This window comes from Oncorhynchus mykiss, chromosome 2 (assembly GCF_013265735.2).
Source record: "Oncorhynchus mykiss isolate Arlee chromosome 2, USDA_OmykA_1.1, whole genome shotgun sequence".
Classification (NCBI taxonomy): Eukaryota; Metazoa; Chordata; class Actinopteri; order Salmoniformes; family Salmonidae; genus Oncorhynchus; species Oncorhynchus mykiss.
The window spans coordinates 48,337,877-48,363,812 of NC_048566.1; the positions used below are offsets into that span (position 1 = coordinate 48,337,877).

General features: G+C 41.8%; 1 protein-coding gene across 7 annotated transcripts in view; it reads right to left on the reverse strand.

Moving 5' to 3' along the window:
• Positions 1–25,936, reverse strand: part of nap1l4a (nucleosome assembly protein 1-like 4a) — a 65,593-nt gene that overhangs the window by 18,657 nt on the left and 21,000 nt on the right. For all 7 annotated transcript variants that reach the window (XM_021564183.2, XM_021564179.2, XM_021564172.2 and 4 more), the window contains exons 5-9: positions 23,524–23,610; positions 20,415–20,546; positions 20,179–20,250; positions 19,755–19,894; positions 17,037–17,182 (exon numbers count right to left, since the gene is read on the reverse strand). In XM_021564183.2, the coding sequence (XP_021419858.1) occupies positions 17,037–17,182; positions 19,755–19,894; positions 20,179–20,250; positions 20,415–20,546; positions 23,524–23,610 (577 nt within the window). The remainder of the gene's footprint in view (positions 1–17,036; positions 17,183–19,754; positions 19,895–20,178; positions 20,251–20,414; positions 20,547–23,523; positions 23,611–25,936) is intronic.

Genomic DNA, 25,936 nt, shown 5'->3' on the forward strand with positions numbered 1-25,936 from the left:
CACTGCCTGTTCACCCCGCTATCACCCAGAAGGCGAGGTCAGTACAGGTGCATCAAAGCAGGGACCGAGAGACTGAAAAACAGCTTCTCAAGTAGAGGTCGGCCGATTAATCGGAAAGGCCGATTAATTAGGGCCGATTTCAAGTTTTCATAACAATTGGAAATCTGTATTTTTGGACACAGATTTTTTTTTTTTTTACACCTTTATTTAATCTTTATTTAACTAGGCAAGTCAGTTAAGAACACATTCTTATTTTCAATGACGGCCTAGGAACGGTGGGTTAACTGCCTCGTTCAGGGGCAGAACGACAGATTTTCACCGTGTCAGCTCGGGGGACCCATTATTGCAACCTTACAGTTATCAAGTCCAAGACTATAACGACCTGCCTCTCGTTGCAGGAGACTGCCTGTAATGTGAATGCAGTAAGCCAAGGTAAGTTGCTAGCTAGCATTAAACTTATCTTATAAAAAACAATCATAATCACTAGTTAACTACACATGGTTGATGATATTACTAGATCTTATCTAGCGTGTCCTGCGTTGCATATCATCTGACTGACCATACAAGCAAACAAGTATCTAAGTATCTGACTGAGCGATGGTAGGCAGAAGCAGGCGTGTAAACATTCATTCAAACAGCACTTTCATGCGTTTTGCCCGCAGCTCTTTGGTGTGCGTCAAGCATTGCGCTGTTTATGACTTCAAGCATATCAACTCCCGAGAGTTGAGGCTGGTGTAACCGAAGTGAAATGGCTAGCTAGTTAGCGCGCGCTAATAGCGTTTCAAATGTCTCTCGCTCTGAGACTTGGAGTGGTTGTTCCCCTTGCTCTGCATGGGTAACGATGCTTCGAGGGTGGCTGTTGTCGTTGTGTTCCTGGTTCGAGCCCAGGGAGGAGCGAGGACAGGGACGGAAGCTATACTGTTACACTGGCAATACTAAAGTGCCTATAAGAACATCCAATAGTCGAAGGTTAATGAAATACAAATGTTAGAGGGAAATAGTCCTATAATAACTACAACCTAAAACTTCTTACCTGGGAATATTGAAGAGTCATGTTAAAAAGGAACCACCAGCTTTCATATGTTCTCATGTTCTGAGCAAGGAACTTAAACGTTAGCTTTCTTACATGGCACATATTGCACTTTTACTTTCTTCTCCAACCCTTTGTTTTTGCATTATTTAAACCAAATTGAATGTGTTTCATTATTTATTTGATGCTAAATTGATTTTATTGATGTATTATATTAAGTTAAAACAAGTGTTTATTCTGTATTGTTGTAATTGTTATCATTACAAATAAATAAAAATAGGCCGATTAATCAGCATCTTTTTTGGTCCTCCAATAATCTGTATCGGTGTTGGAAAATCATAAAATCGGTCGACCTCTAATCTCAAGGCCATCAGACTGTTAGAGGGCCATCATTAACATTGAGTGGCTGCTGACAACATACTGACTCAACTCCAGCCACTTTAATAATGTAAAAATTGATGATGTATCACTAACCACTTTAAACAATGCCATATATTTACATACCCAACATTACTCATCTCATATGTATATACTGTACTCTATACCATCCACTGCATCTTGCCTATGCCGTTCTATACCATCACTCATTCATATATATTTTTTTAATGTACATATTTTTATTCATTCCTTTACACTCGTGTGTATAAGGTAATTGTGAAATTGTTAGGTTAGATTACTCGTTGGATATTACTGCATTGTCGGAACTAGAAGCACAAGCATTTCGCTCGATTTCTGGGGTCTTTAATTTAAGCTCATGTGACAAACTTTACATGTTGCCTTTATATTTTTGTAACCAAAAATAAATTGTTATCAAAATATATTGTATATTTGAGATTCTTCAAATTAGTCACCCTTCTCTCAACCAGCTTCATGAGGTAGTCACCTGGAATGCATTTCAATTAACATGTGTGCCTTCTTAATAGTTCATTTGTGGAATTTCTTTCCTAATGCGTTTGAGCCAATCAGTTGTGTTGTGACAAGGTAGAGGTGGTATAAAGAAGATGGTATTTTACCAAATAGGGCTAAGGTCATATTATGGCAAGAACAGCTCAAATAAGTAAATAGAAAATGACAGTCAATCATTACTTTAGGACATGAAGGTCGGTCAATAGTTAACATTTCAAGAACTTTGAAAGTTTCTTAAAATGCAATCACTAAAACCATCAAGCGCTATGATTCAATTTTACCAAGACGGAGAGGGATGGAGTGCTGCATCAGAAGACCTGGCCTCCACAATCCCCCGACCTCAACCAAATTGAGATGGTTTGGGATGAGTTGGACCAGAGTGAAGGAAAAGCAGCCAACAAGTGCTCAGTATACAACAAGTGCTCCTTCAAGACTGTTGGAAAAGCACTCCAGATGAAGCTGGATGAGAGAATGCCAAGAGTGTACAAAGCTGTCATCAAGGCAAGGGAAAGGGGGATACCTAGTCAGTTGAACAACAATGCATTCAACTGAAATGTGTCTTCCGCATTTAACCCAACCCCTATGAATCAGAGAGGTGGGGAAGGCTGCCTTAAACCACGTCATCTGCGCCCGGGGAACAGTGGGTTCACTGCCTTGCTCAGGGGCAGACAGATTTTTACCTCATCAGCTCAGGGATTCGATCCAGCAACCTTCCGGTTACTGGCCCAACACTCTAACCACTATTCTACCTGATGCCCAAAGGGTGACTACTTTGAAGGATCTTAAATATAAAATATATTTTGATTTGTTTTTGTTTACATGATTTCATGTGTTTTATTTCATAGTTTTGATGTCGTCGCTATTATTCTACAATGTAGAAAATAGTAAAAATAAAGAAAAACCCTTGAATGAGTAGGTGTTCTAAAACTTCTGACCGGTAGTGTACATACGATTCACTTCTCACACACTTGTTCCACAAACAATCAGTCAAACAGACAACACTCACACATAAGTGTAAATCTTCTTTAACAGTAACACATGGGTGGGTGTGCGCATGCACACACATTCCCACAGTGGTACCAGGCAGGCAGGGCTGCATTCCAGAGAGTCTGCTATGGAGGGAAAGTCAGATGAGTCAAGGTTAGCCCTTAGCCAGCATTCTCCCCATTTCCCACTCACATAGCCTGAGAGACAACACTGATTGCAGGGTGATAGGAGATGGAATGGATTTAACTTCATTCAAGGGAAGATAAAAATAGGAAAGGAGATTAGGTAGAGACTTACAAATGAAGTAAAAATAAAAGATGGAACAGAGGAAAGAGTTGAATGTCATTTTGGCTACACTGAATTGAACTGAATGTTGGCTTACATTGAAGGGCGGGAAGTGAGTCTGAGAGGGTGAGGTGTACAATTTATGTATTTTTCCTTTACAAAGAACTATTGTCTGAGAGATAGCGGATTCAGAGACTTGACTACGCAGGCCCCACCCTGAGGGCACACACCTGAGCTACAGTATTAATATCTACCAATCACACACCTAGGATACACCAAAGAGGTATTCAGAGTTTGAAGGTGAGGGTTCAGGATTGGTGCATGCATGTTTGAAAAGGGCTGACTAATAGATAGAAAAATGTGAGTCAAGAGCTCAAATAAAAAGGTGCTTTTTTACTCATTCAGATTACCTCAAATATGCAAATCACCTTGTGACAGTGATATAGACCCACTAGTTGGGTCACCCTTACATGGTCCTACCACCTTTGGTTTTACACACAATTGTGTGTGTGTGTGTGTGTGTGTGTGTGTGTGTGTGTGTGTGTGTGTTCCATTCTTCACCAAGACAATAAGAACTCCAAACTGGAGGTGTGTGATGTGTAAATGAGCTGTAGCTAAGTAAACAAATCAAAATCTTGGGTCGCACAAGCACACAGTTTAGTTCCGGTCTTGGCGAAAAATGGAAAGCTCACGTCTTTGACGTAAGCTAAGCTTTGAAGTCCAACGTATGTAGGACAGAAGTCTGATTCTAGTCCACAACAGAGATTGTGCCTACACAGACCAGGCTGTGAATAACATCTAACCATCAATAGAGACAGTCATTGTGTAAGAGGCAATGTGAGCAGCTCCTGTCCTGGTATATCTCTAAGTATGGACGCATTCCAGATGTATAAATATAATAACACATTTAGGCCTACTTTATAAAGCACTTTTCATTATTACAAAGAGCATCTTAAACTCACTAATCAAATTCACATCGAGATATTTAAAATGCCTAAAGAAGTGCTTGCCGTCTTAGTAAGCAGATCAATATGATACATTGAAGTCTGTGCAGAATGAGTATTTGGGGGAAACCTGTTCCACTGCCAAGATCAGGGTGCAGCGGGCAGAAGTGAGAGTCTACTGTCACCTGCTGGTTGTGTTGAACAACTGCAGAGAAACTACTGTATGCTACACATGGCCTGAAGTATAATCTTGCTTTCTGCATGCTGAGTTACCTTTAATGGGTACCCATGCATCTTACCTTCGATGCATGGATACCTTTGTGTTATTTGTGTGGGTCTCATTTTTAGGAGTGGCCATCAAATCTTCTTTCAAAAGTGTGTTTTTCCCATGCTTGCATTAAGAATGTTGTACAATGACTGGGTTTATCAGAATGCATGTTTCTATCCCTACGGCAGTCAACTTGAAAGTGCCTCGAGAGGAATATTATGTTCTTGGCATTGAACGCAACACAAGCTGATCAATTGAATAGTAAACTGATTTTACAGTCAGCCATCTTGTTGGCTGAGGAAAGCTCTAGTATCTTTAAAGAGCTCCGGTAGAAATATTTAGTTGGCATGGTGGCAACAACTTAGCAGCAGCACAGTCTCACTTCCAAATGAATATAGCAGAAACACAGAAGGACCGCTAGATTAGCATGAAATGGGGACCATTCTTTGACAGAGGCCAGACAGTTCAATTTGTGAAGAACAGAATATTTGGCAATGTAGAAAGCACATTTCATATTTTTTTCCCCCGCATAACCACAGACCGACCGCGTGTACCCACAGAAGAAAAAAAGCTGTAAGTGAAGACCACATAGAAATAAACATTTTGGCATAAATTAAACATTTTAGGTTTGGGGCAAATCCAACATCACAGAGTTGACCCTACATATTTTAAGTAATGTGGTGGCATGTTACGGGTACGCTTGCTGTCAAAGGGCCTTCCACAAACTGTTGCCACAAAGTTGCAAGCTCTGAATCATCTAGAATGTAGTTGTATGCTGTAGCGTTGAGATTTCCCTTCACTGGAAGTAAGGGGCCTAGCCCGAACCACGGAAAATAGCCACAGACCAGTATTCCTCCTCCACCAAACTTTACAGTCAGCACTATGGTAGCATTTTCCTGGCATCTGCCAAACAGTGAAGCGTGAATCCTCACTACAGAGAGTAGTTTCCACTGCTCCAGAGTCCAATGGCAGTGAGCTTTACACCGATCCAGCCAACATTTGGCATTGCTCATGGTGATCTTAGGCTTGTGTGCAGGTGCTTGGCCATGGAAACACAATTCATGAAGCTCTTGACGAACAATTATTGTGCCGAGGATGCTTCCAGAGGCAGTTTGGAACGCGGTAGTGAGTGTTGCAACCTAAGAAATTGCAGACCAAATTAATGCTTCAGAGCTCAAGTAATAGACATCTATAAATCAACAGTTCAGAGATTGCATGAATCAGGCCATCATGGTCGAATTGCTGCAAAGAAACCACTAAAGGACACCAATAAGAAGAAGACTTGCTTGGGCCAAGAAATACGAGCAACGGAGATCAGACTGGTGGAAATCTGTCCTTTGGTCTGAAGAGTCCAAATTAAAGAAATTGTTTCCAACCGCCATGTCTTTGTGAGATACAGAGTAGGTGAATGGATGATCTGCATGTGTGGTTCCCACAGTGAAGCATGGAGGTGGTGGTGTGATTGTACTTTGCTGGTGACACTTATTTAGAATTCAAGGCACAGTTAACCAGTATGGCTACCACAGCATTCTGCAGCGATACGCCATCCCATCTGGTTTGCGCTTAGTGGGAGTATCATTTGTTTTTCAACAGGACAATGACCCAACACACCTCCAGGCTGTGTAAGGGTTATTTGACCAAGAAGGAGAGTGATGGAGTGCTGCATCAGATGACCTGGCCTCCACAATCACCAGACCTTAACCAAATTGAGATGGTTTGGGATGAGTTGGACCGCAGCGTGAAGGAAAAGTAGCCAACAAGTGCTCAGCATGTGGGAACTCCTTCAAGACTGTTGGAAAAGCATTCCAGGTGAAGCTGGTTGAGAGAATGCCAAAGCTGTCATCAAGGAAAATGATGGCTACTTTGAAGAATATCAAATATATTTTGATTTGATGGACACTACATGATTCCATGTGTAATTTCATAGTTGATGTCTTCACTATTCTACAATGTAGAAAAAAGCAAAAAATAAAAACCCTTGAATGAGTATGTGTCCAAACTTGAATGGTACTGTACATACAGTGCATTTGGAAAGTATTCAGACCTGGACATTTTCCACATTTTGTTACATTACAGCCTTATTCTAAAATGGATTAAATAGTTTCCCCCCCTCAATCTACACACAATAACAGGTTTAGAAATTGTAGCAACTGTATAGAAAAATGATATATAACATTTACATACATACTCAGACTCTTTACTCAGCACTTTGTTGATGCAACTTTGTCAGCGTTTAAAAGCCTCGAGTCTTCTTGGGCATGACGCTACAAGTTTGGGGAGTTTCAGATTGCATGTATAGCGAGCGTCCTGAGGGCGAGCGGTTTGCTGACGTCAACAATGTGCCCATGGTGGCGGGGGGATTTTGGTATGGGCGGGAATAAGCTACAGACAACGAACACCATTGCATTTTATCGATGGCAATTTGAATGCACAGAGCTACCGTAAGGAGATACTGAGGCCAATTGTTGTGCTATTCATCTCCCGCCATCACCTCATGTTTCAGCATGATAATGCATGGCCCCATGTCACAATGTGTCGGAGGACACCAATGTGTCGGGTAGGGGGCAGCATTTGGAATTCTGGATGAAAAGCACGCTCAAATTAAACAGCCTGCTACTCGGGCCCAGAAGATATGATATGCATATATATAACTGGTAGATTTGGATAGACAACACTAAAGTTTCCAAAACTGTTAAAGTAGTGTCTGAGTATAACAGAACTGATTTGGCAGGCAAAACCTGAGAAAAATCCATTCAGGAAGTATTTCTTTTTTGTGGTTTTGTAGTTTTCTATTCAATGCCATTACAGTATCCATTGACTTAGGACTCAAATTGTAGTTCCTATGCCTTCCACGAGATGTCAATAGTCTTTAGAAATTGTTTCAGGCTTGTATTCTGATAAATGAGGGAGTAAGAGCAGTCTGAATGAGTGGACCCTGACGTGTCAAGAGCTTTTTCATGCGCAATCCCGAGAGAGTGCATTTCTTGTTTACCTTTTATATTGACGACGTTATTGTCCGGTTGAAATATTATAGATCATTTAGGCTAAAAACAACCTGAGGATTGAATGTAAACATCGTTTGACATCTTTAAACCTATGTAAAATAGGTTTTGTTTTCTGAATTTTTAAATTTACTATTTCTGTATTTGAATTTGGCGCTCTGCAGCTTAAATCAGGTAATATTAATTACAGAGAAATTATTTTATAGAATAGCATGTCATATCACCTAATCTGGCATAGCCAAAGAAACGACATACAATTCCAAAATATCTCCACTCCAAAACAAAAGGTGTAGAATGGCAGCAAACTTGCTTTAAAACAAACATTTACTCTACACCGCATGGCAAAATATGTATTATTGGTGGTGGCGGTGCAACTGCAGCCCCTCGACTATTTGAGATTTGTTTGTTGCCCCCACCCCCATCAAAGTTGCCAATCCCTGCCTTAAAAGAAAACCTACCTCTGTCTTTTCAAGACTTTACAATTGGATTGAGTTTTATTTTTCAGGGTGACATTTACCCGAATTATAAGGCCAAAGACACACCAGAAAGAGTTTCCACAAAGTGTTGTGTTTATTGGTCCAAGCTCAGCTAGGGCTGTTACGGCGACCACATTTCTGCCACGTCGGCAGTCACGGGTCACGACCGCCAAGTTCCACGTGACCTTTGAGTCACAGTAACTAGGCTTCTCCAAATCTGTGCTCTGATGCCACTGATGGTCATTAGTAGCCTTCCAAACTTGCTAACAGCCAGTCACTAATGGCCTGGTACTCAGTGCTCTATTGTCCCTCCATCAGGTCCTAATGGTCTGGTACTCGGTGCTCTATTGTCCCTCTAATCACTGACATCAATGCAAATGCAATGGATAATCACAAGCCCTAACATTCAGAGTTAGATGTGCAGCTGGTTGATGCATGGAATGAAATAAGTGTTGTGCAACATGTATTATAGGCTATGGAATTGTGTGAGAAAACAGATTTTTGATAGCCCATCAGCTGTCTATTCTGCTCTACAAAGCCTAAAACACTAACTACGTAATCATTTTTACTGCTAAATCTGACTTCAAAGTTTGTCTAGACAGACAGCAATTTCTGATATTCCATGATACAGTTGAAGTCGGAAATATACTTGATGCTAGGCGGGGTGGGATGTTTCTGGTTGGGGAGGGAAGATGCGGGCAAGTGGATGGGGACTGAGGGGTGGAATGGCTCGGGTTATCTTTGTATGCATTTCTTTGACGTTTTTTTTTACCTCAAAGTGCAATCAGTAGGGCTGGGTCTCCATCTTTTTTTAAATGTAACTTATTTAACCAGGTAGGCTAGTTGAGAACAAGTTCTCAATTACAGCTGCGACCTGGCCAAGATAAAGCATAGCAGTGTGAACAGACAGCAACACAGAGTTACACATGGAGTAAACAATAAACAAGTCAATAACAGTAGAAAAAAAAAAGGCCATATACATGGTGTGCAAAAGGCATGAAGAGGTAGGCGAATAATTACAATTTAGCAGATTAACAATGGAGTGATAAATGATCAGATGGTCATGTGCAGGTAGAGATACTGGTGTGCAAAAGAGCAGAAAAGTAAATAAATAAAAACAGTATGGGGATGAGGTATGTAAAATGGGTGGGCTATTTACCAATGGACTATGTACAGCTGCAGCGATCGGTTAGCTGCTCAGATAGCAGATGTTTAAAGTTGGTGAGGGAGATAAGTCTCCAACTTCAGCGATTTTTGCAATTCGTTCCAGTCACAGGCAGCAGAGAACTGGAAGGAAAGGCGGCCAAATGAGGTGTTGGCTTTAGGGATGATCATTGAGATACACCTGCTGGAGTGCGTGCTACGGGTGGGTGTTGCCATCATGACCAGTGAACTGAGATAAGGTGGAGCTTTACCTAGCATGGACTTGTAGATGACCTGGAGCCAGTGGGTCTGGCGACGAATATGTAGTGAGGACCAGCCGACTAGAGCATACAGGTCGCAGTGGTGGGTGGTATAAGGTGCTTTAGTAACAAAACAGATGGCACTGTGATAAACTGCATCCAGTTTGCTGAGTAGAGTATTGGAAGCTATTTTGTAGATGACATCGCCGAAGTCGAGGATCGGTAGGATAGTCAGTTTTACTAGGGTAAGTTTGGCGGCGTGAGTGGAGGAGGCTTTGTGGGCTATACTCAGCCTTGTCTCGGGATGGTAAGTTGGTGGTTGAAGATATCCCTCTAGTGGTGTGGGGGCTGTGCTTTGGCAAAGAGGGTGGGGTTATATCCGTCCTGTTTGGCCCTGTCCGGGGGTGTCCTCGGATGGGGCCACAGTGTCTCCTGACCCCTCTTGTCTCAGCGTCCAGTATTTATGCTGCAGTAGTTTGTGTCGAGGGGCTAGGGTCAGTTTGTTATATCTGGAGTACTTCTCCTGTCCTATTCGGTGTCCTGTTCGGTGTCCAATTCTCTCTTTCTTTCTCTCTCTCGGAGGACCTGAGCCCTAGAACCATGCCTCAGGACTACCTGACATGATGATTCCTTGCTGTCCCCAGTCCACCTGGCTGTGCTGCTGCTCCAGTTTCAACTGTTCTGCCTTACTATTATTGGACCATGCTGGTCATTTATGAACATTTGAACATCTTGGCCATGTTCTGTTATAATCTCCACCTGGCACAGCCAGAAGAGGACCGGTCACCCCACATATCCTGGTTCCTCTCTAGGTTTCTTCCTAGGTTTTGGCCTTTCTAGGGAGTTTTTCCTACTGCCAGAGGACCGGACAACATGCCCTCCGATTTGACACACTGAACTCTGTCTGCAAAGTAGTTGGTGAACCAGACAAGGCAGTCATTAGAAAAACCGAGGCTACTGAGTCTGCCGATAAGAATATGGTGATTGACAGAGTCGAAAGCCTTGGCCAGGTCGATGAAGACGGCTGCACAGTACTGTCTTTTATCGATGGCGGTTGTGATATTGTTTAGTACCTTGAGCGTGGCTGAGGTGCACCCGTGACCGGCTCGGAAACCAGATTGCACAGCGGAGAAGGTACGGTGGGATAGTCAGTGATCTGTTTATTGAGTAGGCTTTCGAAGACCTTAGATAGGCAGGGCAGGATGGATATAGGTCTGTAACAGTTTGGGTCCAGGGTGTCTCCCCCTTTGAAGAGGGGGATGACTGCGGCAGCTTTCCAATCCTTGGGGATCTCAGACGATATGAAAGAGAGGTTGAACAGGCTGGTAATAGGGGTTGCGACAATGGCGGCATATAGTTTCAGAAATAGAGGGTCCAGATTGTCAAGACCAGCTGATTTGTACGAGTCCAGGTTTTACAGCTCTTTCAGAACATCTGCCATCTGGATTTGGGTAAAGGAGAAGCTGGGACGGAGCTGTTGGCCGAGGTTGGAGTAGGCAGGAGGAAGGCATGGCCAGCCGTTGAGAAATGCTTGTTGAATTTTCAATTATCATGGATTTATCAGTGGTGACCGTGTTACCTAGCCTCAGTGCAGTGGGCAGCTGGGAGGAGGTGCTCTTGTTCTCCATAGACTTTACAGTGTCCCAGAACTTTTTGGAGTTAGAGCTACAGGATGCAAATTTCTGCTTGAAAAAGCTGGCCTTTGCTTTCCTGACTTCCCTGAACAGTTCCATTCCTGACTTCCCTGAACAGTTCCATATCGCGGGGACTATTCGATGCTATTGCAGTCCGCCACAGGATGTTTTTGTGCTGGTCGAGGGCAGTAAGGTCTGGAGTGAACCAAGGGCTATATCTGTTCTTAGTTCTGCATTTTTTGAACGGAGCATGCTTATCTAAGATGGTGAGGAGGTTACTTTTAAAGAATGACCAGGCATCCTCAACTGACGGGATGAGGTCAATATCCTTCCAGGATCCCCGGGCCAGGTCGATTAGAAAGGCCTGCTCGCAGAAGTGTTTTAGGGAGCGTTTGACAGTGATGAGGGGTGGTCGTTTGACTATGGGCCCGTAGCGAATACAGGCAATGAGGCAGTGATCGCTGAGATCCTGATTGAAGACAGCGGAGGCGTATTTGGATGGCCAGTTGGTCAGGATAACGTGTATGAGGGTGCCCTTGTTTACAGACTTAGGGTTGTACCTGGTGGGATCCTTGATGATTTGTGTGAGATTGAGGGCATCTAGCTTAGATTGAAGGACTGCCGGGGTGTTAAGCATATCTGATGTGTATGTGTGTGCAGATGGGATCATGTAGCAGTTCATGTGTTCTTGGTTGAAATATTACTCAATTCCTGTATATTGTGATCAAGTTCCTGTACAGTGTGTGTGTGTTATATATATATAAAAAATGTTCCTGTAAAGTGTATCTAGAGCATCTACAGTTGAAGTCGGAAGTTTACATACTCTTATGTTGGAGTCATTAAAACTCGTTTTTCAACCACTCCACAAATTTCTTGTTAACAAACTATAGTTATGGCAAGTCGGTTAGGACATCTACTTTGTGCATGACACAAGTAATGTTTCCAACAATTGTTTACAGACAGATTATTTCACTTATAATTCACTGTATTACAATTCCAGTGGGTCAGAAGCTTATATACACCAAGTTGACTGTGCCTTTAAATATCTTGGAAAATTCCAGAAAAATGTCATGGCTTTAGAAGCTTCTGATAGGCTAATTGACACCATTTGAGTCAATTGCAGGTGTACCCGTTGATGTATTTCAAGGCCTACCTTCAAACTCAGTGCCTCTTTGCTTGACATCATGGGAAAATCAATCAGCCAAGACCTCAGAAAAATAATTGTAGACCTCCACAAGTCTGGTTCATCCTTGGGAGCAATTTCCAAACGCCTGAAGGTACCACGTTCATCTGTACAAACAATATTTCGCAAGTATAAACACCATGGGACCACACAGCTGTCATACCGCTCAGGAAGGAGATGTGTCCTGTCTCCTAGAGATGAAAGTACTTTGTTGCGAAAAAGTGCAAAACAATCCTACGGTTCAAGACAACGGTTTTAAACTGCACATGGGTAGTTTTTGCAGAAATGTCTGCTGGTTTGATGAAACAAAAATAGAACTGTTTGACCATAATGACGACCATGTTTGGAGGAAAAAGGGGGAGGCTTGCAAGCCGAAGAACACCATTCCAACTGTGAAGCACGGGGGTTGCAGCATCATGTTCTGGGGGGGCTTTGCTGCAGGAGGGACTGATGCACTTCACAAAATAGATGGCATCATGAGGCAGGAAAATTATTTGGCTAAATTGAAGCAACATATCAAGACGTCAGGAAGTTAAAGCTTGGTCACAAATGTGTTCTCCAAATGGACAATAACCCCAAGCATTACTTCCAAAGTTGTGGCAAAATGGCTTAAGGACAACAAAGTCAATGTATTGGAGTGGCCATCACAAAGCCCTGACCTCCAATCCTATATTGTGTGGTCAGAACTGAAAAAGTGTGTGCGAGCAAGGAGGCCTACAAACTTGTCTCAGTTACAACAGCTCTGTTAGAAGGAATGGACCAACATTCACCCAACCTATTGTGGGAAGCTTGTGAAAGGCTACCTGAAAAGTTTGACCCAAGTTAAACAATTTAAAGGCAACACTACCAAATACTAATTGAGTGCATGTAAACTTCTGACCCACTGGGAATGTGATGAAAGAAATAAAAGCGGAAACAAATCATTTTCTCTACTATTATTCTGACGTTTCACATTCTTAAAATAAAGTGGTGATCCTAACTGACGTAAGCCAGGCAATTTTTACTATGATTAAATATCAGGAATTGTGAAAAACTGAGTTTAAATGTATTTGGCTAAGGTGTATGTAAACTTCCGACTTCAACTGTATATTCTGATCAACTGGCTTGTTCATATGTCAGGAAACAAAATACACACATTAGTCAGATAATATACCTGGCCATTACAACAGATCAAAAGATTTTATACCATATTCGTAGTTACTGTGTTTTGCCTTTGTAGGGCAGTATAGACTAGGTCTACTATATTTATATGTCAACTTTACTAATATTAAACATATAGCTTTGCTTTACAACCAGAGTAGCATACCTGGCTGGCATGAAAATGAACCATGGGCAAAGCGTCCTCCATTCGCTATTCAAGTGCATACGGATCGTGCATGATAATGTCCCATTCTAAATCAAAATGAACTTTGCACACAATATTTAAGACAAGATTACATTGAGAATAGTCTGATGGGTGAGAATATCACTTGTGAATGATGCCCAGCGTGTGCAGTCCAAGGCAAGAAACATTTTTTGCGTCTTAAAAATAATCCTAGCATGCTATGTTGCATAGGCCTATATGTTTTGATAAGGTTTGTTTCACAACTGAAATAGCCAAATAACTAAAGGCCTAGGACCTATAGAACAGGGTTGGAGCCCCCATAGCTGACCGAAACATGTTCTTATAAGCCCAGTCAGTCATTGCGCAATCTCGTGTATAAACAGAGTTTTGAATCGCCACTATTTAAGAAGAGGATCCCAGCATTCTCATGTTGCTATATTTATTGCTAAATGTTTCAAATTTAGCACATTCATCTGCTTTACAAACAGTGTAGCCTACTTGGCATATTAAAAGTGCTTCCTCCATTTGCTGTGCGTGCAGGCTACAGATGTTTTTTTTGTAGGACATTCGGGGAAAAAAAATGACATTAGTAGGCTATATGTATAGACCCGATTAAATTGAGAATAGTCAGATGTGAGAATATTATCAAGTGCTTGTCAAATTGTGACATTTTTCAAATCATTAGTCGCATCACGCTACCTTAGAATGTATTAGAGATCAAAACGTGTAGACTAGTTGTTATACAAACTGTAAAGTTGTATAACTTCTTGATGCACTTATCTTCGTTAGCTGGATCATTTGTCAACATCCTCTGAATTGCAGAGCGCCAAATTCAAATTAAATTACTAAAGATATTTAATTTTCATGAAATCACAAGTGCAATGTAGCAAAAACAGCTTAGCTTGTTGTTAATCCACCTGGTGTCAGATTTCAATAAAGCTTTTCGGCAAAGGCATACCAAGCGGTGATGTAAGGACATCAACAGACAAAACATTAAACAGCTAGCAGCCAAGTAGATTGGTCAAGAAAGTCAGAAAAGCAATAAACTAAATTGCTTACCTTAGATGATCTTCGGATGTTTGCACTCACGAGACTCCCAGTTACACAATAAAATGTTCCTTTTGTTCCATAAAGATTTTATATCCAAAATACCTCCGTTTGGATGGCGCGTTATGTTCAGAAATCCACAGGCTCGAGCAGTCACGACCGGGCAGACAAAAATTCCAAATAGTATCCGTAAAGTTCGTAGAAACATGTGAAACGTTTTTTTTATAATCAATCCTCAGGTTGTTTTTACAATATATAATCGATAATATTTAAACCGGACTGTAGCTTCTTCAATAGGAGAGAGAGAGAGAAAATGTCTGCACCAAGCTGTAGCGCATGCAAAACGCTGCTGGCACCCAGCCATCCAATGACGATGTGATCTTTCTCGCTCATTTTTCAAAATAAAAGCCTGAAACTATGTCTAAAGACTGTTCACAACATGTGGAAGCCATAGGAAAAGGAATCTGGTTGATATCCTTTAAATGGCGCGAAGGCAGGCAATGGAACAGAGAGCTTTCAGGAATAACAGCACTTACGGGTTGGATTTTCCTCAGGTTTTCACCTGCAATATCAGTTCTGTTATAATCACAGACAATATTTTGACAGTTTCGGAAAATTTTGAGTGTTTTCTATCCTAATCTGTCAATTATATGCATATTCTAGATTCTGGGCCTGAGAAATAGGCCGTTTCATTTGGGTACGTTTTTCATCCAAACATCAAAATACTGCCCCCTACACTCAACAGGTTAACGTCACTGCCCTGGTCTCAGCCCTGACTTAAATCTACGTGAAAACCAGAGACAATACTCAAACATTGCGGTTCATCGATCGGAGCTGTGGACTCGAGTCACGTGACTTGGACTTGAGTACTACTCGACTTGGCAAAAACAAACCTGCCAAGAGAGGGCCGCCCACCAAAACTCACAGACCAGGCAAGGAGGTGATTAATCAGAAGCAACAAAGAGACCAAAGAAAACCCTGAAAGAGCTGCAAAGCTCCACAGCGGAGATTGGATTATCTGTCCATAGGACCACTTTAAGTCTACATTCCACAGAGCTGGGCTTTACAGAAGAGTGGCCAGAAAAGAGCCGTTGCTTATAGAAAAAAATAAGCAAACACGTTTGGTGTTTGCCAAAAGGCACGTGGGAGACTCCAAACATATGAAAGAAGGCACTCTGGTCAGATGAGACTAAAATTGAGTTTTGGCCATCAAGGAAAAACACCATGTCTGGCGCAAACACAACACACCACCAATGGTGGCAGCATCATGCTGTGGGGATGTTTTTCATCAGCAGGGAATGGGAAACTGGTCAGAATTGAAGCAATGATGGATGGCGCTAAATACAGGGAAATTAATGAGGGAAACCGGTTTCAGTCTTCTAGAGATTTGAGACTGGCACGGAAGTTCACCTTCCAGCAGGACAATGATCCTAAGCATACTGCTAAAGCAACACGAGTGGTTTAAGGGGAAACATTTAAATGTCTTGGAATGGCCTAATCAAAGCCCAGACCTCAATCCAATTGAGAATCTGTGGTGTGACTTAAAGATTGCTGTGCAGAACCCATTCAACTTGAAAGAGCTGGAGCAGTTTTGCCTTCAAGAATGGGCAATAATCCCAGTGGCTAGATGTGCCAGGCTTATAGAAACATACCCCAAGAGACTTGCAGCTGTAATTGCTGCAAATGGTGGCTCTACAAAGTATAGGCTTTGGGGGGTGAATAGTTATGCACGCTCAAGTTCTGTTTGTCTTATTTCTTGTTTGTTTCACCCCAAAAATATTTTTCATCTTCAAAGTGGTAGGTATGTTGTGTAAATCAAATGATACAACCCCCCCCCCAAAAAAAAATAAAATCTATTTTAATTCCAGGTTGTAAGGCAACAAAATAGGAAAATGCCAAGGGGGGTGAATACCTTTGCAAGCCACTGTAATATCAACATTAGCTGTAAATAATTTGGATGGGCTTTCTATTAGTAATGATGATTCAAGGAAACATTTTCATGATCTGTGGAGTTTATTACATTAGCCTATGTACTAGTGGGCTAAAATACAGAAGAGAGAAAATGACTTACTTTTCTTAAAAATGGCATTGAAATTGGTATAAAACCCCAAATTAGGGACTTGAGACTTGACCTGAGCTCTGGAACTTGAGACTTGCCTATTATTACTTGGGATTTAATGCGAGACTTGAATGGTAAGACTAGCAAAATTGTGACTTGTTCCCATCAGTGATCTACAACCAACTTGAATGAGCTTGAGCAATTTTGCCAAGAACAATAGATAGATGGGGCCCCAAGAGTTTTGCAAAGTTGGAGGAAATGTATTCAAAATTATTTGTAATTGCTGTCAAAGGTTTTTCTTCCAAGGGGTGTGAAGACCTATGCATCTTAATTTTCAAAAACATCTATACATTTTTTTCACTTTGAAAGTAGGTCATGTAGATCAGTGGGGGGGGATCCCATATTAATCCATTGTTAGATTTAAATTGAAGGGAGCCAAATGTGACAACTGTGCAAAGGGTATAAAGACTAGATTGTGGTGTTCTCACCTTTAATGGGGTTGAAGAAGTTGAAGAAGGAGTCGTTGGGCACCTGCTTGGTGACTGTGCGGACAGTGCCACGGCCTTTGTGCTTCTGCTTCTTCTTAATGGTCTTCACCGTCACATCCTTCCCCTTATGCCAGTCTATCTGACAACTAGAGGGGAGGGCAGGGAGAGAAAGGAGAAATTATCAAATTGAATGGACTTTGTTTTATGTGCTGACTGACATGACGAGTAAAACTTTGAGGGCCGATTGGAGAATCTCCATTGAAATATCTTTTCAGTCCAGGACTGACCGTAAACCCCTAGTCGATGTCCGCACCCCATAAAAACCTGTCAGTTTAAGCTTGAGATAGCCCAACAAAAATAGGTTTCCCGTAGTGAATATTTTTTTAATGCATTTGTATGGGCTAAAACAAGGCCCGAAAATTATTTTATTAAATGTTTTTATATACACTGCTCAAAAAAATAAAGGGAACACTTAAACACAACGTAACTCCAAGTCAATCACACTTCTGTGAAATCAAACTGGCCACTTAGAAAGCAACACTGATTGACAATAAATTTCACATGCTGTTGTGCAAATAGAAGAGACAATAGGTGGAAATTATAGGCAATTAGCAAGACACTCCCAATAAAGGAGTGGTTCTGCAGGTGGTGACAACAGACCACTTCTCAGTTTCTATGCTTCCTGGCTGATGTTTTGGTCACTTTTGAATGCTGGCGGGGCTTTCACTCTAGTGGTAGCATGAGACGGAATCTACAACCCACACAAGTGGCTCAGGTAGTGCAGCTCATCCAGGATGGGACATCAATGCGAGCTGTGGCAAGAAGGTTTGCTGTGTCTGTCACCGTAGTGTCCAGAGCATGGAGGCGCTACCAGGAGACAGGCCAGTACATCAGGAGACGTGGAGGAGGCTGTAGGAGGGCAACAACCCAGCAGCAGGACCGCTACCTCCACCTTTGTGCAAGGAGGAGCACTGCCAGAGCCCTGCAAAATGACCTCCAGCAGGCCACAAATGTGCATGTGTCTGCTCAAACGGTCAGAAACAGACTCCATGAGGGTGGTATGAGCGCCCGACGTCCACAGGTGGGGTTGTGCTTACAGCCCAACACTGTACAGGACGTTTGGCATTTGCCAGAGAACACCAAGATTGGCAAATTTGCCACTGGCGCCCTGTGCTCTTCACAGATGAAAGCAGGTTCACACTGAGCACATGTGACAGACGTGACAGAGTCTGGAGCCGCCGTGGAGAACGTTCTGCTGCCTGCAACATCCTCCAGCATGACCGGTTTGGCGGTGGGTCAGTCATGGTGTGGCATTTCTTTGGGGGGCCGCACAGCCCTCCATGTGCTCGCCAGAGGTAGCCTGACTGCCATTAGGCACCGAGATGAGATCCTCAGACCCCTTGTGAGACCATATGCTGGTGCGGTTGGCCCTGGGTTCCTCCTAATGCAAGACAATGCTAGACCTCATGTGGCTGGAGTGTGTCAGCAGTTCCTGCAAGAGGAAGGCATTGATGCTATGGACTGGCCCGCCCGTTCCCCAGACCTGAATCCAATTGAGCACATCTGGGACATCATGTCTTGCTCCATCCACCAACGCCACGTTGCACCACAGACTGTCCAGGAGTTGGCGGATGCTTTCGTCCAGGTCTGGGAGGAGATCCCTCAGGAGACCATCCGCCACCTCATCATGAGCATGCCCAGGCGTTATAGGGAGGTCATACAGGCACGTGGAGGCCACACACACTACTGAGCCTCATTTTGACTTGTTTTAAGGACATTACATCAAAGTTGGATCAGCCTGTAGTGTGGTTTTCCACTTTAATTTTGAGTGTGACTCCAAATCCAAATGATTTCCATTGATCATTTTTGTGTGAGTTTGTTGTCAGCACATTCAACTATGTAAAGAAAAAAGTATTTAATAAGAATATTTCATTCAGATCTAGGATGTGTTATTTTAGTGTTCCCTTTATTTTTTTGAGCAGTATGTGTGTGTGTATAATATACATATACATATACATACATACATACATATATATATATATATATATATATACACACATACATACATACATACATACATATACATATATATATACATACACACACACATTTATTTGACACTTCATTCCAAATCAAATAGCTAAATGATCCTTGGTTTGACCTTAAAACAATTACATATAGCTTAGTAGAACTCCCCCCCCCCCCCCCCACAGGCTTAGACAGTTATGGGTTAATCTATGTGCGGGAAAACGTCCCTTGAGGTTTTGGTTTATTATTGTCACAATACCATGATACACAATTGTCCATGGCAAAAAAGAAAAACAGTGAACTCTATGGTCTTTTAAACAGAGACTCAGCGATATGACATGTAACAGATGAGCGATGCGTTACAATGCACTCACAGGGTAGATGCGCATTAAACAGCTACAACTTGATAGCTGCGGGTCTGGAAACAGCTGGGAAGTTAAGCCTAGCATTTCAATTAGTTGTTGCAGAAATTGACCCGGTATTGCCATTCACTTCGTGCATTGATGACTACCTTTAAGAACTTGTCATGTAAAATATGTGCAATAGCTTAGAAAATAAAGACATTTGACTCTTGGTTGAAGCATTATTTGTTTACAACATTAGGACCGCTTTACTGAGGAAATTGTGTTTCCTTGCTATGAGTATTGAGACAGAGAATCGTGATAACCTCCTAATGCCGTTGACCCTCACCCTTCACAGTCGAAAATTTCCGGGCCCTCAAATGAGAAGGGTTCATCGTCATCAGGCTCCGACTTCATCTTGTAGACTTTAGAGAGCACAGCGTTGTTGAAGAAACCGTTTGGCTCAAAGTGGAACTCTAGTGTGAAACTCTGCCAAAGGGAAACAGAGGGACAAATGATCAAATTACACAGAAAATACCTTCACAAAAACCACTGTCTCGCACATACAGACAGGTTATTTGATCAGCTATGTGATTAGTTTATTGTACAAAATGTATTCATTCTATGAATAAAGGGATGTGATCTGAAAAAAAACAAGTCAGAAGACGAACTCAATTATCGATGTCAACTTTCTATGTTCAGACACAGATAAAGGACTCAATGATCCTGGAAAAAAAGATGGATCCCAGACTCAGTTGGATTGTAATACCTACCATAGGTTGTCCAGGCTCAGAGAACTTGACTTGGATATCCTGAAGGTGCTTCAGGATAGGCTCATCGTGTTCCTGATGGAACAGAAACCGCTTCAATGCAGTACTCATCTCCAATGTGTTTACATTGTAGCATATCACTCAGATGTAGCATATCACTCACCACTCCGCTGTGTGTGCACTAGTTAGGAGAGAAATCACACACTGACTAGGCCCCACATGAAAGTAAGACAGTCTACCTGCAGCATGTCACTAAGCATGTCCACGCTCTTGAAGATGGTGAGCCAGAACTCGGGTATGCCTTTGGGGTCTTCCTCTGGGGCGGCATCCTCTTTCTTCTCCTCAACAGCAGCCTTCTTCTTCAGCTCCTCCTACAGGCAGACAATTGTTACTATACTTTGATTTCGCATGTATTCCCATCTGTGCATGTACTATGCAGTTGTCAATTACCAACAGTTGTCCTGGAGAGCTATCCTTTTGTTCAAGTACAGCACATTTTAAGGGTGGATGGTACTTGTCCTGGATGGTTTGAGCTGTCTGGCTGGTGCCGGTGAGCAGCAGAGGCAGGAAGCAGAAGATCCAGAGCAAGGCTTTTAATTTTAAGGCTCTTGGAGCAGGTATATACAAATCAAACAAAATGCTGGACCAGGCTCAAAGTAAAGAATAAATATAAAGATTGAAGATCAGTCTGACTAGCCCCAACTAACCCCTGCAGAGACAGGTAGCCATCTTACCCTCCCATAAGGCACCAGGAGACAGGAAACACTTGCACTTTGTCAAACTAAACCAATAAAAACCTCTACAGTTTAGTTACTATAACCTGTACGATACAGAAATATATAGAATACTTTGAAAGAGCTGGACTAGAGCAGAAGCTTCCCCCCCAATTAGCAATGGTGTGTCCCTTCTTAAAACCTGTTATGGCTGCACCCCTTTGTTCTCAATTTCTGCCTGAAGACATACCCTAATCTAACTGCCTGTAGCTCAGCCCCAGAGTCAAGGATATGCATATTCTTGGTATCATTTGAATGGAAGATTGTGGAAATGTTAGTTGAATGTAGGAGAATATAACATAGTAGATCTGGTGGAAGAAAAGAGAAAGAGCATACGTTTTCTGTTTTTTATTTTTGTAGTATCATCTTTCACATGTACTAGAATAGCCACACAGTCAGATAGGATGCTGGAGATAATTTTGATGGATAACAAAAGAGGGCAACTGTAGGTGTGCAACGTTTCAGACTGATAACTTCAGGAATGGGTGAGCTACATGACATTTAGCATGAAGTCACCCAGGTGTCCCACTCAAGTTGCCCAAATGTGGCAAAATTGGTGAAATGACCAATAACTATATACAGCAGTGCAAATAACTATATACAACATATCAAAAAGCAATTCTAACACACAAAAAAAATGCTTCCGTTTTTTTTAGAAAATAAATATAAAAAAACAGTACACCCCTTGGAAGTCCTCATCACAATATTTTGCTGCCTGTGCCATGTCCCATAGCAGTCTCTTTCTGATGTAAAGCAGAGGCAAACTGAACAAGTGGTGCATTTCATGCGACACAGAACACAACGACGCCTCCATGCTGTGCCCTTTTGGCCCTGAGGCACAGTCATGCCTGCAGTAATGAACTGTGGCATATGAACACCACTGGGGGCACAGGTAGAGCGGGCAGCTTGGCACCGGGGGCTCCCAGTCGGAGTCACTATCACTGTGAAAGAAACAATACAAATATTTTTTTAATGTTATGAGCCTTTTATCATCACATAAAATAAACAGATATGTATTGGATAGAGCAGAGGGAACAGTCACTAAGGTGAAGTGCTGTTCCATTCAACTCTGGCCATTATTATTATTGTTGTGTGTGTGTGTAATATACACACACACACACCCAAACAAACACATTTCATTGCATTTTTTAAAATATATTTCATAAAACGGCATTAGCACTTACCCGTCCAGAAGTACGTCCTGTCCTTGCAGAAACAGCTCCTCAGTTCGTTTGAATCATAACACTTCAAGATTCCTCAAACAAAAAAATCGTCTCACTTTCACTTTTTCACTTTAGACTTTGCTTTACCTGATTTATTCGCCATGATATCTTCAATGAAATCATTGAAACTACAACTTACCGAAAAACAGCTGCGTGTAAAAAGCCTTACAGCAACTCCTCTGACCGTCAAGGGGAGAATGGAGTTCCCTGCGCGTGCAATTACAAACAAGGAATTGTGGTCCAACCCCAAACCATTACATACTGGAGTTTACCTCAGCTCATTGGCTATCTACCCAGCTAGATTTCAAGAAGATCAGTGGTCATTGGGCAGAAATATAGTCAATCAATGAAGCGTCGCTAAAATTATTGGTGTGTAAGGCAGTCATTGCTCTTTCTCCTCAAATCAGTTCACTTCGGTCAATACTCCCCGCAAAAAAAATGACGTTTGGCTGTGTTGCAAACATCCAGAGGAATGCATTGAAACCAACCATGACTAGATAAACGATTGTTTACGGGGGGTAATCACGTCGAATGCTCCGTAAAAAATTGATAGAGATGGAATTCACGGCACAAACGGTTTACAAAATGTTTCGATTTAGGCTAGAAAAAATGGATTTTTATCAAAGAAAACGGCACTTCATTTGATCACTGGGACCCTCAGGAAGAGAAATAAGAGCAAGATATCAGAATGTAAGTCATAATTTTACCTTCAGATGTGAATGTGTAAAAACTGTCATGGCGGAAAATGTTTCTGTTGATTGCTCTTCTCAAACAAAAGCATGGGATTTCTTCTCTGTAATAGCTATTTTAAAATTGGAAAACGCAGTTTGATTACCAAGATTCTAATCTTTTGAAGGGTGTAAGACACTTGCATTTTCAAGAATGTTTAATGTTACGAAGTTGTATTTTTAGTTGTCACTCTGAAATTTCCCCTGATGTTGATCCCTGTACGGGGATTGCAGCCATAACAGGTTTTAATAAGCAAACTATGGTCACCTGTGTGCTTGGTGGCCATGCCCCTCCATATTCTACAAAACAGATCACACACACAAACGTGTAAGTATTGCTTTAGACTGGCCAATAGTACTGTCTTCTGTAATTTATATTCAATGTTAAGTAATGATTCAAACTAGATCTAACACAGGTAACGCAATACACCAAAATTGGTATTTGGTGAGGTGACCAAGCACCATGTATAATTTGAAAATGGGACTAATGAGGAAGCGTTCTCATTTGCAACAACAAATATGAATACTCTGGTTCCTAGTTTGAAGGTTCCATCTAAACAGAGCTGTGACTGGCTACAAGATGTTTGAGGGGCATGATGCATTTGAGCCAATCAGTTCACTAACCGCTAGCTCTTCCTCCTCCTCTCTGTCGTTGTGCCACTCACAGTCTTCGTCTGTGGGTTCCACTGTGGCTGTCACCACGTCTCGTCTCTGTGGGTAAAACACACCAAAAAAAAAGAACACAAAAAGTGACTGGCAAGAAACAGCACGCACTAACTTTTTAAAAGAGCATTGGACTAGTAACCGGAAGGTTGCAAGTTCAAACCCCCGAGCTGACAAGGTACAAATCTGTCGTTCTGCCCCTGAACAGGCAGTTATCCCACTGTTCCTAGGCAGTCATTGAAAATAAGAACTTGTTCTTAACTGACTTGCCTAGTTAAATAAAGGTCAAATAAAATATTAACTACGAGGGATGTGACAACGTGACAATTTATCGGTTTTCCATTCAAATCAAAGTGAATTCACAACGTAGCGGCACTGGTGCCAGTAATTGTTTAGGTTTCACGGTGCATCCCTTTCAGATGGTTAAACATTGCACCTGTACTACTGTTACTGTAACTCCATTTCTTTCTCATTTAACTTCTCAAAAGTATTGCCTTACAGATATTTCTCTGCCATTTTCCCAATTGGTAAAGAAAATGACCTCCAAAATAATTTATTCCTCAACTCCATGCACGCCAACTCCTGGTGTTGACTCCCTTTTCTGTGTGTCAAGATTAGATTGCGCTAGGAATCGACTCGAGATGAAGTATTTTTGGAACAGAGGAGACTGATTAGTTGCTGCACTTCCGAGAACAAACACTTGCATATTTCATAGCGAGCTAGTGAGGGACAGAGAGGGGAGGGGCACAGTATAGGCAGGTCGGCCACCAGGCATACAGTCAGAACCGTGCACTAGGCCCATTATCAGTATAGGCAGGTCGGCCACCAGACATACAGTCAGAACCGCGCACTGGGCCCATCTATTAGTATAGGCAGGTCGGCCACCAGGCATACAGTCAAAACTGTGCACTAGGCCTATCTATCGGAAATCAAAAGGCGTATGTCGCAATGGAAAGCTGTATCTTGCAATGTCTCGCAACTTCAGCAACGCGGGGACCAATGAATGAATAGGCTAGGACATTCTACACGCAGTAGATCAAAGACTGAGAAAGAGCAGGGGTGTGTAATCATTAGGCCAAACATTTGCAAAACAGAAACTAAAACAAGTTTCTATAGGACAAAAATCAGGTAGGTCCCTCCCCATTACAAAATGTTTCTTAAAACGGAAGCAAACAATGAAACAGAATACGCCCCCAGGCAGTGTTTCCGCTAGCCACAAAATTGAAAAGCCGATAAATAAAAATGGTGGCGGTCAATTGTCCGGGAGAATAAAAAAAATGGAGAAATAATGAATATTTGCCTTTTCATTGATGGAAATACCAGTCAATGTAAATACATTTGACTGGTCATGCTTAGTCTACAGGTTATTTTGCTTTAAATTGGCACGTGCGTAAGCTACAGTATATTCAACTTATTTATCACACCCGTACCAGCATACAGATTCAGAGCCTTTGAGTGGAAAATCTGATTGAGATGCAGCAGCAGCTCAAACAGAAAGCAGAATTCATCAGCGCTTCACACAACACTTTGCAATGAGCTGGAGGCAGTATGCATTTTCAAACCTGAACTTTTAATACGAGGCATGTCTTACCTTGTTTCAAAGTAGACCATTAGATTTTTCTACATTTCAAGCTGATACTAACATCACATTGGCTCGCACGTTTATGTTCTTTCAAATCATAGTCGTTGCTCTACTCCGCCTGTCTGCAATGAACTTGAAACATTGCATCAACTATTCTAGGCCCTCAGTTTCCATAATAGTGAGCTCCGGACAGACATCTGTATCTGCGCAAGGGATAAGAAGTACCCAGGTATATTAAGACATTTCTACTGGATCAGAGAATAAAATGTTTCAAACAAAAGACAATGAATAAATGAAGAACTCAAATGGGATGAAATAAACCAAAACTTGCTTCTCACAAGTGTAGCATGGCTTTGTGAACTCTGCAAACAAAATGTCCAATCTGACAATGAGAAGAGTAAACGAATAACAATAAATTGAATGCATTAACAGAAAATAGCATTAACAAACATTGTAGATTATAAACAATGCAGATTAAGGGTAAATGTACTACTGGTGATATTACAGTGCCTTCGAAAATAATTCAGTTCTTGACTTTTCCACATTTTGTTACGTTAAAGCCTTATTCTAAAATTGATTCAATTGTTTCCCGCCCCTCATTAACCCACACACAATACCCCATAATGACAAAGCAAAAACAGGTTATACATTTTTGCTAATTTATTAAAAATTAAACTTAAATCGCTTTTACATTTTTTCAGCATTTACTCAGGACTTTGTTGAAGCACCTTTGGCAGTGATTACAGCATCGAGACTTCTTCGGTATGATGCTACAAGCTTGGCACACCTGTG